The sequence below is a fragment of the Suncus etruscus genome, chromosome 7 (genome assembly GCF_024139225.1).
Source record: "Suncus etruscus isolate mSunEtr1 chromosome 7, mSunEtr1.pri.cur, whole genome shotgun sequence".
Taxonomy (NCBI): Eukaryota; Metazoa; Chordata; class Mammalia; order Eulipotyphla; family Soricidae; genus Suncus; species Suncus etruscus.
The window spans coordinates 116788526-116804075 of record NC_064854.1 but is presented as its reverse complement, the minus strand read 5'-3'; the positions used below and the strand labels follow the sequence as shown (position 1 = coordinate 116804075).

The 15550-nt window shown below is 36.4% G+C and overlaps 1 protein-coding gene across 3 annotated transcripts in view; it reads right to left on the bottom strand.

Annotated features, from left to right (window-relative positions):
* The window catches only part of CFAP20DC (CFAP20 domain containing), a 286437-nt gene that overhangs the window by 57693 nt on the left and 213194 nt on the right, over positions 1-15550 (bottom strand). For all 3 annotated transcript variants that reach the window (XM_049777338.1, XM_049777341.1, XM_049777339.1), the window contains one exon: positions 11266-11327. In XM_049777338.1, coding sequence (XP_049633295.1) covers positions 11266-11327 — 62 coding nt within the window. The remainder of the gene's footprint in view (positions 1-11265; positions 11328-15550) is intronic.

Below are 15550 nucleotides of genomic sequence, written 5' to 3'. Positions count from 1 at the left end.
AATCTCTGAGCATATAACCAGGAGTAATCGCTGAGAAAATCTGGATGCATCCTCAAACCAAAACTAAATAACTAATAGTTTTTAGTTGGGACTATGCCCAGCAGTGCTGAGGGATCTAAAGCTACTTCTTGTGATCCTTGGCCTGGCAGTGGTGTGGTGCTGTGGATCAAACTCAGGATCAAACTTTGTTCATGCTAAACAATCGTTAAGTCACTTTGAACTAGTTACCTAGCTTTTCATGTTTATTATTTTAATTATAAGCATATAGAATTATGAAATTATGTTATTGTGTTAATAAGGAAATTATTTTTAAGAAATAGAAGTCTTGGGGCCAGAGTGATAGTTACAGCAGGTAGTACAAAAGCATTTGACTTGCGTGCTGCTGACCCAGGTTCAATCCCTGGCATACCATGTGGTCCCTAAACCTGCCAGGAGAGATTCCTAAGTGCAGAGCCAAGAGGTACCCCTGGGCACTGCTGGGTGTGGCCCCAAGAAACAACAACCAAAAAAGGGAAATGAAAAAGAAATAGAAATCTTTCCATAATAAAATATAAATGAAAGACATGAAAGACTGGAGATATTGCTTGCTTTTTATATTAATGAATATATATTATTTGTTACATTAATGAATATATATTAATTTGTTATATTAATGAGGCTAGCTGAAGGCCAAGTCTATGAACCTAGGTGGTTACGAATCTCCATAATTAAAAATAACAAGTTCTTAGTTCCCTAAAGTTGCAGATATATTACTGAAGTTAACGTGACCTTTTTCACCTCCCAAAGTTACCCTCAAATACTTCTTGTGATGCATCACTATGTGTACATGTCCCCTTGCCATCATGCTTGCAATCACACTACTGACAACCACACTTCATTTAGAAAATTAGAGCCTCTTATGGAGAACTCGTATGCAGGATTCCACTCAGATTTTGGGGGGGGGGCACACCCAGTGGCGCTCAGGGGTTACTCCTGGCTCTGCATTCAGAAATTGCTCCTTGTACCATATGGGATGCTGGGGATTGAACCTGGGTTGGCTGCGTGCAAGGTAAATGCCTTACCCACTGTGCTATCTCTCTAGCCATCAATTCCTTTTTAATTAAAGACAGTGGACATAAAAGGTATACCTTCTTATTTCTTATATATGTTTCATAATTATTATCAGCATATAACTTTAAAGTTTATTTTTTGTAGTTTAATTTAAAATTTAAATTTAAAGTTTAATTTTTTTGCAGTTTATAGTCTAAAGTTTTGGGATACTATTGGGAAGGAATAATGTAAACACTGAAAAGAACCATAGCTCTCAATTCTAAGTTAAAATAATTTACATTTCAAATTAATAAATTTTTACATGAAGATTTAGACTAACCTCATAATGTTATCCTTTGCTTTAATTAATAGCCGTTCTACCAATTCTCCAAGCCACACGATTTATGAGATACATAACTTTCTAGAAAACTAGCAAATACTCTGTTGGAACATAGACCCAATGGCATATTTTTTTTTGTCAGTTTTAGGGTCTTGCTTTCACCTTACTTTACATATAACAATGTAAGCTTATGGGACCAGACTGATAGCACAGTGGTAGGGTGTTTGCCTTGCATATGGCCAACCCGGGACTAACCGTGGTTCAATCCCCAGCATCCAATATGTTCTCCCGAGCCTGCCAGGAGCAATTTCTGAGCACAGAGCCAAGAGTAACCCCTGAATTCTGCAGGGTGTGGCCCCAAAACAAAACAATACAACAAATAAAAAAAGAAAAGAAAAAAGAATATAAGCTATTTTCTCTTTAAATGAGCAATCATTTAATTGGCCAATATAAAATGAGCCACACACTACTGTAGTTAAATGTTATTTAATTGATCTACTATTATTACATATACTTTCTTTTTTAGGCAGTCAGTGCCAGGTACCAAATCCAGTGACTTATCCCTGCAAGGCATGTGTGCAACCACTGAGATACATCCCCAGACTCTGAAATGCTTTCTATAAAGGGATATGTTCCCTTTGATAGAAAAATAGATGCTTTAATTTTTTTTTAATTAAAGTCAAATTTTAGTGAGTCCCTTCCAAGTCAAAGAATTATAAGGCTGGAAATGACCTCAGACAGAGCTTATTCAAATTTTTCTTTTGTATATAAGGATGATAAGATTCTTCAATGAGGTCAGGATAGGTTGAAATACTCTTCTGAGGTCATATACCAGATGATAGCAAAATAAGAATAAAAATTCAGATTCTCTTTCTCCTTTTATCGAAACAAAAGATTCCACTTTCTAATATTTTTTTAAATATTGTTATGCTTCAGACAATAATTTGACTTTGTCATAATTTGGATCAAATCTGGCTTTCCAGTTATTCTGAAAATTTACTCATCTTGACATTAAAAAAGAGGCTCTCATAGAGGCAGACAATTGGGTGGGAGGAAAACGAGAGGCTGGGGTGGAGAGGGTAAGTATACTAATGAATGGATTGGTGTTGGAACACTGTATTCCTGAATCACAATCATGAATAACTTTGTAATTCATTGATTTAAACATTTTTTTAAAAGGTTATTCACCTAGACTGCCACACATCACAGACTCAAAGTCCAGAACAACCAGTATTGGCACAAATACAGGAAATAATGGACTCATTCATTGTTGGTGGGAATATACACTGGTCCAGCCTTTTTGGAAAACAAAATGGATAGTCATCATAAAACAAGAAATTTAACTTCCATATGATCTAGAAATACCACTCCTTAGGGTATACCCTAGGAATCCAAAAAAATAAAAAAAAAACCATGCAGAAAAGTCCTCTGCATTTCTATGTTTATCACAGAACTATTTACAATATCCAGAATCTGGATTAACTCAAATGCCTGAGAAGAGATGAGTAGCTAAAGAAACTGTGGTATATCTACACTATGGAATATTATGCAACTGTTATGAAAAATGAATTTGACATAAAAACCGGCAGACTGTCGCAGAAGCCGGATCCCCTGTTTGGGAAATCAGGCGGGGAAAAGCCACAAATCTATGCCCGCCCAGTGGGGCCCAACTGTGAGTGCTACCTGTAAATGTCTGTCTACTGTCCTCTTGCGTGAAACTCTTGGGAGTAGGGCAAAAGAGGCTCCAGCAGAGCACGGCCGCTCCGCTTCGCTACGCTGCCGTGCACTCCTTCTAAGAAAAGAACCCCATCGCAACAAGAAGAAAAAATCACACTAAGAACTGTGCTATATCACAGAAGCAAGCATTTCTCTCCAGACTGTCTTCTCTGTTGCATGCTCGGGCCTAAGATTTGATCCAGTGTGAGGCTTCATCCATGGAGGACTCCCCTCCCTTAGAGGCAAGTCAGCCCATCCAGAAAGGGCGGAGCCAGAAGAGTGTGCAGCCTACATCATATAGCCAATGAATACTACCACAACACGTAGAAAAACCCACAATACAAGTGTGACAATGGGGAAACAATGCAGGCCAGCATCAGACATAGAGAATGAAGATGACAATTCTGATGACCAGATAATGACCAACCAACTAATCAACCTCTCAGATAAGGACTTTAGACTAGCAATATGGAAGATGCTCAAAGAACTCAAAGAAACCATGGATAGAGTTGAACAGAACACTAATAAGAACCAAGAAAATATGATAAAGACAGAAATCACAAAACTCCAAACTGAAATAACATGTCAACTAACAGGCCTGAAAAAGTCAGTAAACGAAGTGAATGACAAAATGGATAAGCTCTGGAACAGGGTATCAGAAGCTGAGAATAGACTTGGTGCTGTGGAAGATGAGATACATAACGATTCCATACAGCAGGAGAGATTGGAAAAAAAACTTAAAGCAAATGAGCAGACAATGGAAAAATTAGTCAAAAAATGGGAACAGATGAAAATAGAAGTCTATGATAAGATCAACAGAAACAACTTAAGAATCATTGGAGTCCCAGAGACCCAGGAAGAAAATTCCCAGGAAGAATCAATGGTCAAGAACATCATTAAAGAGAAACTTCCAGAGCTAAAGAATATAGGTGATCAAATCCTGCATGCTCGAAGAGTACCAACCAAAAGAGACCCCAGAAAAAACACCCCAAGACACATCCTAGTCACAATGACAAAACCCACAGATAGAGACAGAATTCTGAAAACAGCAAGATCAAAAGGGGAAATTACGTTAAAGCAAGCATCCTTGAGATTTACAGCAGACCTGTCACCAGAAACACTCAATGCCAGAAAGCAGTGATGGGATATTGTGACAAGACTGAATGAAATGAATGCTTCACCCAGAATACTATACCCAGTAAAACACACTTTCCGGTTTGAGGGAAGAATACATGGTTTCACAGACAAAAAGCAGCTCAGAAATTTTACAGACACAAAACCAGTCTTAAGAGAAAAACTGAAAGACCTAATTTAAGACAAGACTAACCAAAAGACACACCAAATTTCGATATAAAGATGGCGTTAAATCCCAGGACAATTCTTTCTCTCAACGTCAATGGACTAAATGCACCAGTTAAGAGACACAGAGTGGCTAAATGGATCAAAAAACTCAATCCAACCTTCTGCTGCCTACAAGAAACGCACCTGAATAGTCAGAACAAACATAGACTCAAAATAAAAGGCTGGAGAAAAATTATCCAAGCAAACAACACCCATAAAAAAGCTGGAGTGGCCATACTAATATCAGATAATGCAAACTTTATACTCAGGAAGGTTGTAAGGGACAAAGATGGACATTTTATATTAATCAAGGGGTATGTAGAGCAGGAAGAAATCACTCTCCTAAACATATATGCACCGAATGAGGGGCCAGCAAAATACTTAATACAACTGTTGACAAATCTGAAAAATAATATCAATAACAACACAATAATTGTGGGGGACCTTAACACGGCTTTGTCAACACTGGACAGGTCAACCAGACTGAAACCCAACAAGAATATACTAGACCTGAGGAGAGAAATGGAAGAAAGAGGCCTAGTGGATATATATAGGACACTCCATCCCCAGAAACCTGGATACACATTCTTCTCCAATGTACATGGAACATTCTCCAGGATAGACTACATGCTGGCACATAAAACATACCTCCATAATATCAAGAGGATAGAAATTTTGCAGACTACCTTTGTTGACCACAAGGCTCTGAAATTATTTGTGAATTCCAAAGGGACTCAGAAGAAAAACCTTAACACCTGGAAGTTAAACAGCCTCATACTTAATAATCATTGGTTCCGAGATGAAATCAAGGAGGAAATCAAAAGTTTCCTGGAAACAAATGACAATAAAGACACAAACTATCAGAACTTATGGGACACAGCAAAAGCAGTACTGAGAGGAAACTTTATAGCTTTGCAAGCACACATCAGGAAGGAAGAAGGAGCTTACCTGAGTAGCTTAATGACACAGCTAATAGAACTAGAAAGTGCTCAACAAAAGGACCCAAAAATAGGAAGACAGAAGGAAATAACAAAGCTGAGAGCAGAAATCAATGAAGTGGAAACCCAAAAAACAATCCGAAAGATCAACGAAAGGAGAAGTTGGTTCTTTGAAAAAATAAACAAGATTGATAGACCACTGGCAAACCTAACAAAGAAAGAGAGAGAGAGAAACTTGATAACTCGTATTAGGAATGAAAAAGGAGAGATCACTACTGATATGACAGAGATTCAAAGGGTAATCAGAAACTGCTTTGAGAAACTCTATGCCACTAAAAATGAGAACCTGGAAGAAATGGATAAATTCTTGGACTCTTATAATCTTCCACGGTTGAAGGAAGAGGATGTAGCATATCTAAACACCCCCATCACCACTGATGAAATTAAAACGGTAATCAAAGGTCTGCCGAAAAACAAAAGCCCAGGCCCAGATGGATTCACTAATGAATTCTTTCAAACTTTCCAAGAGGAACTACTACCAATCCTGGCAAGACTCTTTCATGAAATTGAACAAACGGAAACACTTCCAAATAGCTTTTATGAAGCCAACATCACCTTGATACCTAAACCAGACAGAGATGCTACAAAAAAAGAAAATTACAGCCCAATATCGCTGAAGAATGCAGATGCAAAGATCCTCAACAAAATCCTGGCAAATAGGATTCAATGCCTCATTAAGAAGATCATCCACTAAGATCAAGTAGGCTTCATCCCAGGAATGCAAGGATGGTTTAACATCTGTAAATCTATCAACATCATACACAACATCAATAACAAGAAAAATAAAAACCACATGATCATATCAATAGATGCAGAGAAAGCATTTGACAAGGTCCAACACCCATTCTTGATCAAAACTCTCAGCAAGATGGGAATGGAAGGAACCTTTCTCAATCTAGTTGAAGCCATCTACCACAAGCCAATGGCAAATATTATCCTCAATGGAGAAAAACTAAAAGCCTTCCCTCTAAATTCTGGTACAAGACAAGGCTGTCCTCTCTCACCACTCCTATTCAACATAGCACTGGAAGTACTTGCTATAGCGATTAGGCAAGAAAAAGATATCAAGGGAATCCAGATAGGAAAGGAAGAAGTAAAGCTCTCACTGTTTGCAGATGATATGATACTCTACTTAGAAAACCCTAAAGACTCTACCAAAAAGCTTCTAGAAACAATAGACTCATATAGCAAGGTGGCAGGCTACAAAATTAACACACAAAAATCAATGGCCTTTCTATACACCTATAGTAATAAGGAAGAAATGGACATTAAGAAAACAATCCCATTCACAATAGTGCCACAGAAACTCAAATATCTTGGAATCAACTTGACTAAGAATGTGAAGGACCTATACAAAGAAAACTATAAAACTCTGCTCCAAGAAATAAGAGAGGACACGCGGAAATGGAAACGCATACCCTGCTCATGGATTGGCAGGATTAACATCATCAAAATGGCAATACTCCCCAAGGCATTATACAGATTTAATGCTATCCCTCTAAAGATACCCATGACATTCTTCAAAGAAGTGGATCAGGCACTTTTGAAATTCATTTGGAACAATAAACACCCTCGAATAGCTAAAGCAATCATTGGGAAAAAGAATATGGGAGGAATTACTTTCCCCAACTTTAAACTGTACTACAAAGCAATAGTTATCAAAACAGCATGGTATTGGAATAAGGACAGGCCCTCAGATCAGTGGAATAGGTTGAATACTCAGAAAATATTCTCCAGACATACAATCAACTAATTTTTGATAAAAGAGCAGGAAACCCTAAATGGAGCAGGGAAAGCCTCTTCAACAAGTGGTGTTAGCACAATTGGATAGCCGCTTGCAAAAAATTGAACTTAGACCCCCAGCTATCATCATGTATGAAGTAAAATCCAAATGGATTAAAGACCTCGATATCAGCCCCAAAACCATAAGATATATAGAACAGCATATAGGCAAGACACTCCAGGACATTACAGGCATCTTCAAGGAGGAAACTGCACTTTCCAAGCAAGTGAAAGCAGAGATTAACAGATAGGAATATATTAAGCTGAGAAGCTTCTGCACCTCAAAGGAAATAGTGCCCAGGATACAAGAGCCATCCACTGAGTGGGAGAAACTATTCACCCAATACCCATCAGATAAGGGGCTAATCTCCAAAATATACAAGGCACTGACAGAACTTTACAAGAAAAAAACATCTAATCCCATCAAAAAATGGGGAGAAGAAATGAACAGACACTTTGACAAAGAAGAAATACAAATGGCCAAAAGACACATGAAAAAGTGCTCCACATCACTAATCATCAGGGAGATGCAAATCAAAACAATGATGAGATACCACCTCACACCACAGAGAATGGCAAACATCACAAAGAATGAGAATAAACAGTGTTGGCGGGGATGTGGAGAGAAAGGAACTCTTATCCACTGCTGGTGGGAATGCCGTCTAGTTCAACCTTTACAGAAAGCAATATTGAGATTCCTCCAAAAACTTGAAATCAAGCTTCCATATGATCCAGCTATACCACTCCTAGGAATATACCCTAGGAACACAAAAATACAGTACAAAAACCCCTTCCTTACACCTATATTCATTGCAGCACTATTTACCATAGCAGACTCTGGAAACAACCAAGATGCCCTTCAACAGACGAATGGCTAAAGAAACTCTGGTACATATACACAATGGAATATTATGCAGCTGTCAGGAGAGATGAAGTCATGAAATTTTCCTATACATGGATGTACACGGATTCTATTATGCTGAGTGAAATAAGTCAGAGAGAGAGAGAGAAAAACGCAGAATGGTGTCACTCATTTATGGGTTTTAAGAAAAATGAAAGACATTCTTGCAATAATAATTTTTAGACACAAAAGAGAAAAGAGCTGGAAGTTCCAGCTCACCACAGGAAGCTCACCACAAAGAGTGATGAGTTTAGTTAAAGAAATAACTACATTTTGAACTTTCCTTATAATGAGAATGTATGAGGGAAATGGAGAGCCTGTTTAGAGTACAGGCGGGGGTTGGGTGGGGAGGAGGGAGACTTGGGACATTGGTGATGGGAATGTTGCACTGGTGATGGGTGGTGTTCTTTACATGACTGAAACCCAAAAACAATCATGTATGTAATCAAGGTGTTTAAATAAAAAAAAAAAGAAAAATGAATTCATGATATTTTCTTATATATGGTTGGATATAGAGTACTATGCCAAGTGAAATGAGTCAGAGGTAGAGACTTAGATATAGAATAATCTCACTCATTTGTGGGATATAAGAAAAATAAAAGACAGGACGGTAATAATATCCAGAGATAATAAAGAAGAGGGCCAGGAGGACCAGTCCATGGTAGGAAGCTTGTTACAAAGAGCAGTGAGTGTAGTTAGGGTTGGAAAGGTCCACTATGACAATTTTAGTTTGAATTGATCGCTTTGGACAAGCACTGGGTTCTGAAAGGGGATAAAGTGATATGCATGGTACCCCTTCATTAACAATAGTGTTAGCCACAGTCTCAAAAAGGACAAGAGAGGGAGAGAATGAGAGTCATAAAATTCCTGCCCCAGCGACAGGTATGGGGGATGGGAGAGAAATTGGGTACATTTGTGATGGGACTTATACACTGGTGAAGGATGGTATACATTCTATACCTGAAGCTCTATCATGAACAATTTTGTATATACAATGCTTAAATAATGTAATAAAAAATTTTAAAAAGTTTACTCATCTAGAGAAAAACAGCATGTTAGTTGAGTATAGATGACCTGAAAATTTGTAAGAGCAATATTCACCTACCAGGAGATAAGTTGATAAAAATACATATAAAAAAGGCATCACTGGCAATTAAGTGTCCTCAGGATTATATCTGATAGTGGTGGTTGCAGGGAGGGTTGTCCAATGAAGTACTAGGGATTGAACTCAAGACTTCACCCATTCTCCTCTTGGGCTATATAATTTGAGTTAGTTCCCTAGATTAAGATTGTTATTGTTTACTACTTGAAAATGTTAAAGTTCCTTTTATAGACACTAAAACTATAATTTTAATTTCTTGCCTTTTTTCTTAATTTTTCTTTGTGTAACTTTTTGCTTATGTTTGTATCATTGTTTATCCATGAAGAATGTGTTTGAACTCTGAGATTCCACTTACATATAAATTTTTCACCGCTGCATGGTTCAAGGTCACTTTATTTATTCAAGAGTGTTAACTTTCTTTAGAAGACAGCATAAACAAATGAACAGAATAAGGGCCAGAGAGTAGCATGGAGGTAAGGCATTTGCCTTGCATGCAGAAGAACGGTGGTTTGAATACCAGCATCCCACATGGTCCCCTGAGCCTGCCAGGAGCAATTTCTGAGCATAGAGCCAGGAGTAACCCCTGAGCACTGCTGGGTGTGATCCAAAAACCAAACCAAAAAAAAAAAAAAAACCCACCAAAAAAAACCCCAAAACAAACAGGGACCGGAGAGATAGCATAGAAGTAAGGTATTTGCCTTGCATGCAAGACAGTGGTTCGAATTCTGGCATTCCATATGGTCTCTTGAGCCTGCCAGGAGCGATTTCTGAGCATAGAGCCAGGAGTAAACCCTGAGTGCTGCCGGGTGTGACCCAAAAACCAAACAGATGAACAGATCAAATAGATAGACCAGAAACACTTAGAAGGGATTTATAAGAAAATTTTATAAGAATTTATTTATAAGAATTTAATTATAAGATTTATAAGAATTTATTTCTAAGAATTTACAAGGGATTTATAAGAAAGAACCATAAACACTTAGTTCCATTGAGAGTTCTTAATCTCTTAATGATCACTTAGTGTTTTATATGGATTGGTATTACTGTTTACGGCTGATAGGAATAGAAGAGGCTCCTTGACTTAAACAAGACCAATAACCTCTCTTCTAGAAAGTAGGAAGTTAGATTTAGACAGAGCCTGTCCACCTTGGCATGCACTTTGAATTCTAATGGTACTCACAAGGATGAAACAAAAAGGATGAAGCAAATAAGAGTGATCTTGGGTATTGTTTGGTTCCCTCTAGACTCTCCACTAAGTCTCTCCTGACTGACGATGGCTTTTAGGACACAGCTTCTTCATCTTCATCATCATCATCATCATCACCATCATCATTTAATAGCACATAATCTTTATGCACAAATTCACTTTCCTTCTCCATTTTTCCTTTGGGGTTAACTCCTATTTACTTCCTCTCCATCTTCTCTTTCAATATTAGCCATGTGATCAGTGAGTCTTAATTCGCATACTGTGTTACAAATACATTCTAGAGTCAGAGCTATGATGCTGGTGTTTTGATCCATTTACAGGATAAAACATAATACAAGGTGAAAGAGATTAATTATGGGATACATTAAGATAATGAGATACATTACAATCACTGGGACCCCGTGGAAGAAGTTCATGATAGATGAATTTGCAATAAATTCCTAGTACATACTACCAGCTACCTATCTAAATGGGATATCTGTGCAAATAGAATAATGAATAAATTGACACTTAACAAACACTTGTTATATACCAGGAACTGTGCCGACTTCTTAATATTTTAGCTCACTGGTCTTCCTAAAAGTAATTTGTATTAATTATTGTGAGTTAAATATCTTGTTCATAATTTCATAGTCAGTAAAAGGCAAACATGCCATTAAAAACAATGTAAACTGCACCAGCCTACAGTCTGAATTTAAAAAAGTAAGCTGAACTGTGATTGCTAAAGAAAATAAAACACTATGGAAGTTGTAAAGACAAGTTCATGAAACCAAGAGAAATTCAGAAAATTAAAATAATCTCTTAAAAACAAAACAAAACCAAATTATTTAGATTCTTAATAATCCTTACCGGGGATTAGAGGGAGAAGGTGGATTCATTTCTTTCTGATAATGACGACCTTGGTTGACAGGCTGTAAGAGACAAAATATTTATTTATGAGGCACTAATCAGCATAATGCTCTTTACATATACTTCACATGCATTCTCATTACTCTCACTTTCCCCCAAGAAACAATCTGCTAGGGTTTTTTTTTTCCCCACAGAAAAGCAAAGGCTATTTGGAAGAGACAGCAAATAACAAAGTGGAATAAATAAGAAAACAGGTTATTTTAATGGCCTGTCACTAGACTAGATTGGCTCTGTTGTCTAATTAAAGTTCACATGTGGAAATTTCCCTGTGAAAATTTTTAGGCTGTTAACATTGGTTGATATTTCCAGATACACACACAAAAAAAGCAACATAACTTGTGTAGCTAATGCAGTATAGTAGAATTCCAGAGGCCTAGAGATAGGACATACATTTAGATCTTAAGCAATGAAGTTTGCAAGGATAAATTCTATTTTCACTAATGAAATTGCACAAGTAAATCTTGGTCAGTGAGCTTATTTTTCCCAAGTGTCTAATAAAATTTCAAACATCAAATAAGCAACTAAATATGCCAAAGCTAACAAAAATGCAGGATCTTAATTTTCCTCCAGAAGAAATCCTTTTTTAAAAAGACTTAATTTTTATGGTTTTATCCAGTGATGCTTGAGGGTCTCTTCAGGTGGTGTTTGGTGGAGCATGTGGTACCAGGCATGCAAAACATGTGCTCTAGTCCTTTGAGCCATCTTCCAGACCCCACAAGAAATATCTAAATTATGATTACAAAGCATTGCTAAACAATTATATCCCATGTAGCCTAAAACACTTGTTACCAAATGATCTGGATCATTTCCCTTTGTTCTATAAGAAATTGAGAACAATTCCATTCTATTTGATATAAATTCTCTTTTCAAGCGCTCAACTCAATGTTTTTTTCTTATGTGGTTAATAACCATGTCATTTTAATGTGAGTCTATCTTTAACATTCTCATCTTATTAAAAGTTGGAAATGTGGTGCTTTGGATGTACGTTTTTTTGAATTACATTCAATGGGCTTTAGTTACTTCCATACTCCATAGGGTTGGCTTTATAATATTTTTCACTCACTGCGTGGCCTGACAGTGATGATAACAACCAAGGAAATCAGTTTAGCACATATAGGGCCATATTATTATTCACATATTTCTTATTTTCTAAACATTCTCTATTTTAGTGGTTCCTAAAATATTAATGATGTGGGTGATGGGAATTCTTCAGAGTAAACTGTCTTCAACAATAAATAATCTCTTGGAAGTGTTCCTTTAATTTAAATCAAACATCCTGTCTGATTATCACAGTCACTTAGCCTGAATACCTGTGATGCGCCATGAATTTAAATGTACTTAGATACTTTGGTAATTGAACCAATATCAATGCATCACCATTTCAGTAATAAGAAACAACAGCTGGGAGAACAGTGGAAGGAAAAACATGTCATAAGACATATTTGATCTCACTGGAGAAATAAGACTTTCAGCAATTTGCAAGTGAAATTTAGTTCTATGATTTAGGCTTTATTATTTCATAGCTAAAAAGAAATTAGCAAGCAAAAGACCTAACAGGTTCTTTAGCACCGGTGCAGAAAACGCTCCTGATAATACAGTCATTGGTATTCATTCTATATTTTCAGCTGTAGACAGCCCTCCAGTGAATGGACCTTTGCCTATTTACTTCAAAGGCATTTCCATAACTCTATGTAAGCACGATAGTCACAGTATTCAAATCCCTCTTTTTCTTTCTTTTTACCATTAATTCTATTGGCATCTGTCTTCGAAACACCCCCCTCCCTTTTTTCAAATGATTTACTCCATTTGGTGGAGAATACAAATGGTTATACAATCCTATCTTGTTTGTGACTCAGCATTAATTTAAACTACATAGACTGCTCTCTTTCTTACGCTTATATTTATATAAAACATACAAAGATATGGAGACATTGACTATCTTTTTTTTTAACAACTAGAAAACAAAAAAAAATAATCATTGGAAACTTTTGAAAAACTAAAGGCTGCTGACATGAAATGGGTAAACTGAAGTTAAAAAACAGTAAACAAAAACCAACCCATTTAAAATGTATAGACAGATTAATGGAACTTGTGCTTAACACCAGTTTCCTATCTTAAATTTTACCATTGCCAACCACTAAATTTTTACCCTGGAACATTTCATTCAACAACTCTTATACGCTGAACAATGCATATTATGGTGTATATTCTTCTCTATAAATGTAACTATAACAAACTGATTTTTAAACCCCAGCTGCTAATGAGTTAATAGGGAAGTAAGTCTTACATTCAACTAGGAGTCATATAAACTTGGGTGACTCTAAATCATTACCTATAGACATCCCTAATTTTAATATCATTCAAAGACAGGAAGGGATCAGAGCAATGATATAGCTAAAAAGCTCCAAAGCATTTCAGTTTTCATAACTTTGCTTAGATTCTTTGAAATGGCAGTGCTTTTATATGGATGAGGGCTTTTAGTTTTCCTCAGCCCTAAACCAAATGAATGTGAGGTTTCTAAAAGCTCTCTGAACATGGAGGATAGGAAATGAAAACATATGATGGGCTGTCAAGCAATATGTTCCCATTTATGAATGGAAATAGGTACATTTTGATACATATTCAGCAGTTAATCTTCATTGGCTTCTTATTCTTTCATTTCCTTTATTTTCTTTCTCTCTCTCTCTTTTTTTTTTTTGTTTTTGGGTCACACCCGACAGTGCTCAGGGACCATTCCTGGATCTATGCTCAGAAATTGCTCCTGGCAGGCTTGGGGGACCATATGAGATGCCGGGATTCAAACCACTGACCTTCTGCATGCAAGGCGAATGCCTTACCTCCATGCTACCTCTCTGGCCCCTCTCCTTTCTTTTCTATGGATTATTTTTTCCTTTCATTTTCTCCCTCCCTCCCTCCCTTCCTCCCGCCCTTCTTTTCTTCCTCCATCCTTCTTTTCCTCTGCTATTTTTTCTTTCTTGGCACCGTCATGTACAAATCACACAAAACTGTTTTCATACCACCAGTGTTCTATTCTCTTCTCAGGTTCTTTCCTATCCCCTAGTTTGCTTCTTTTTGACATATTTAAAATCTGGTTGTTGTAATTTGGGTCTCATATTTACAGTACTGGTTCTGTGGTTTAGATACATACAAATACTTTACACCTACATCACCAGAGTGTCTGATGCCCCTTTCCCCTGGCCCTGTTATCAATTTTCTGCCTTCTTTCACTCCATATAATCCCTCTCACCAATTTCTTTTGTTCACTGTCCTTAACATTTCTATACTTTAGGGTCAAGGGTCATCTATAGTTTCAAGGTAACATCCAAGGAAAGTACCAGTTAAATAAATTGATTTAAAAAGTTTTGAGATTCATTTTTTTTCTTTTTCTTTTTTTGATTTTTTAATATATATACATACATTCATATATATATGAAAAGAAAAGTTTCGAGATTCAGCTTCCTTTAGAGAATACTGCAAGGAACAAAGGAATAATAGCAACCAAGAGTTTCAAGGTAATTTGAGAATAATAATAGCAAAACTTGATATTTATTTACCACTGTGTTAATAAGTAATATTGATATCCATATATCTCATGATCCAAACAGCAATTCTATGAATTAAACAGGCCTATTAACTCCCTATAATAGAAGGCAAAAATGAAACTAGTTGTTAAACCAAGATGTGCTGTATCAGTCAGGAAAATAGTAGAGTCACAGTATGAACCCAGGTAGTTTAATTACATAGTTTATCCTCTTAATCACTAAATTATGCTTAATCCATGTTGGGAATAACTTAGAATGGTAAAAAACCAAGTTTTTGGAAAATAAAATATGAAAAAAATCAATTTAGTATAGTCGGGAAGGAAAATAATTCTGAAAAAATTTAATTTAAAGTATATAAGGTGATGTTCTTATAGCTAATTAGTTTAATGATAACATGCCATAATATATGTAAATTAAAAGAAAGAATTTTACATAATAATTTCTAAATTTGAGACAAATGTAAGATACTCAATATTATGAGAATGAGGGAAGTTTATTTCACCAGGTGACTTTCACAGACACTAAACACAGGCCACTTTGCACATTTCAATATTTTCTTTAGATAGCATAGCTATGACATGGACTCTATGTTTTGTATATAATTTCTATAATGGATAAGAACATCTACTAATCTGATTTATTTGTAATTTTATCAAATCAACAAAATACGTTTTTAGTTCTGT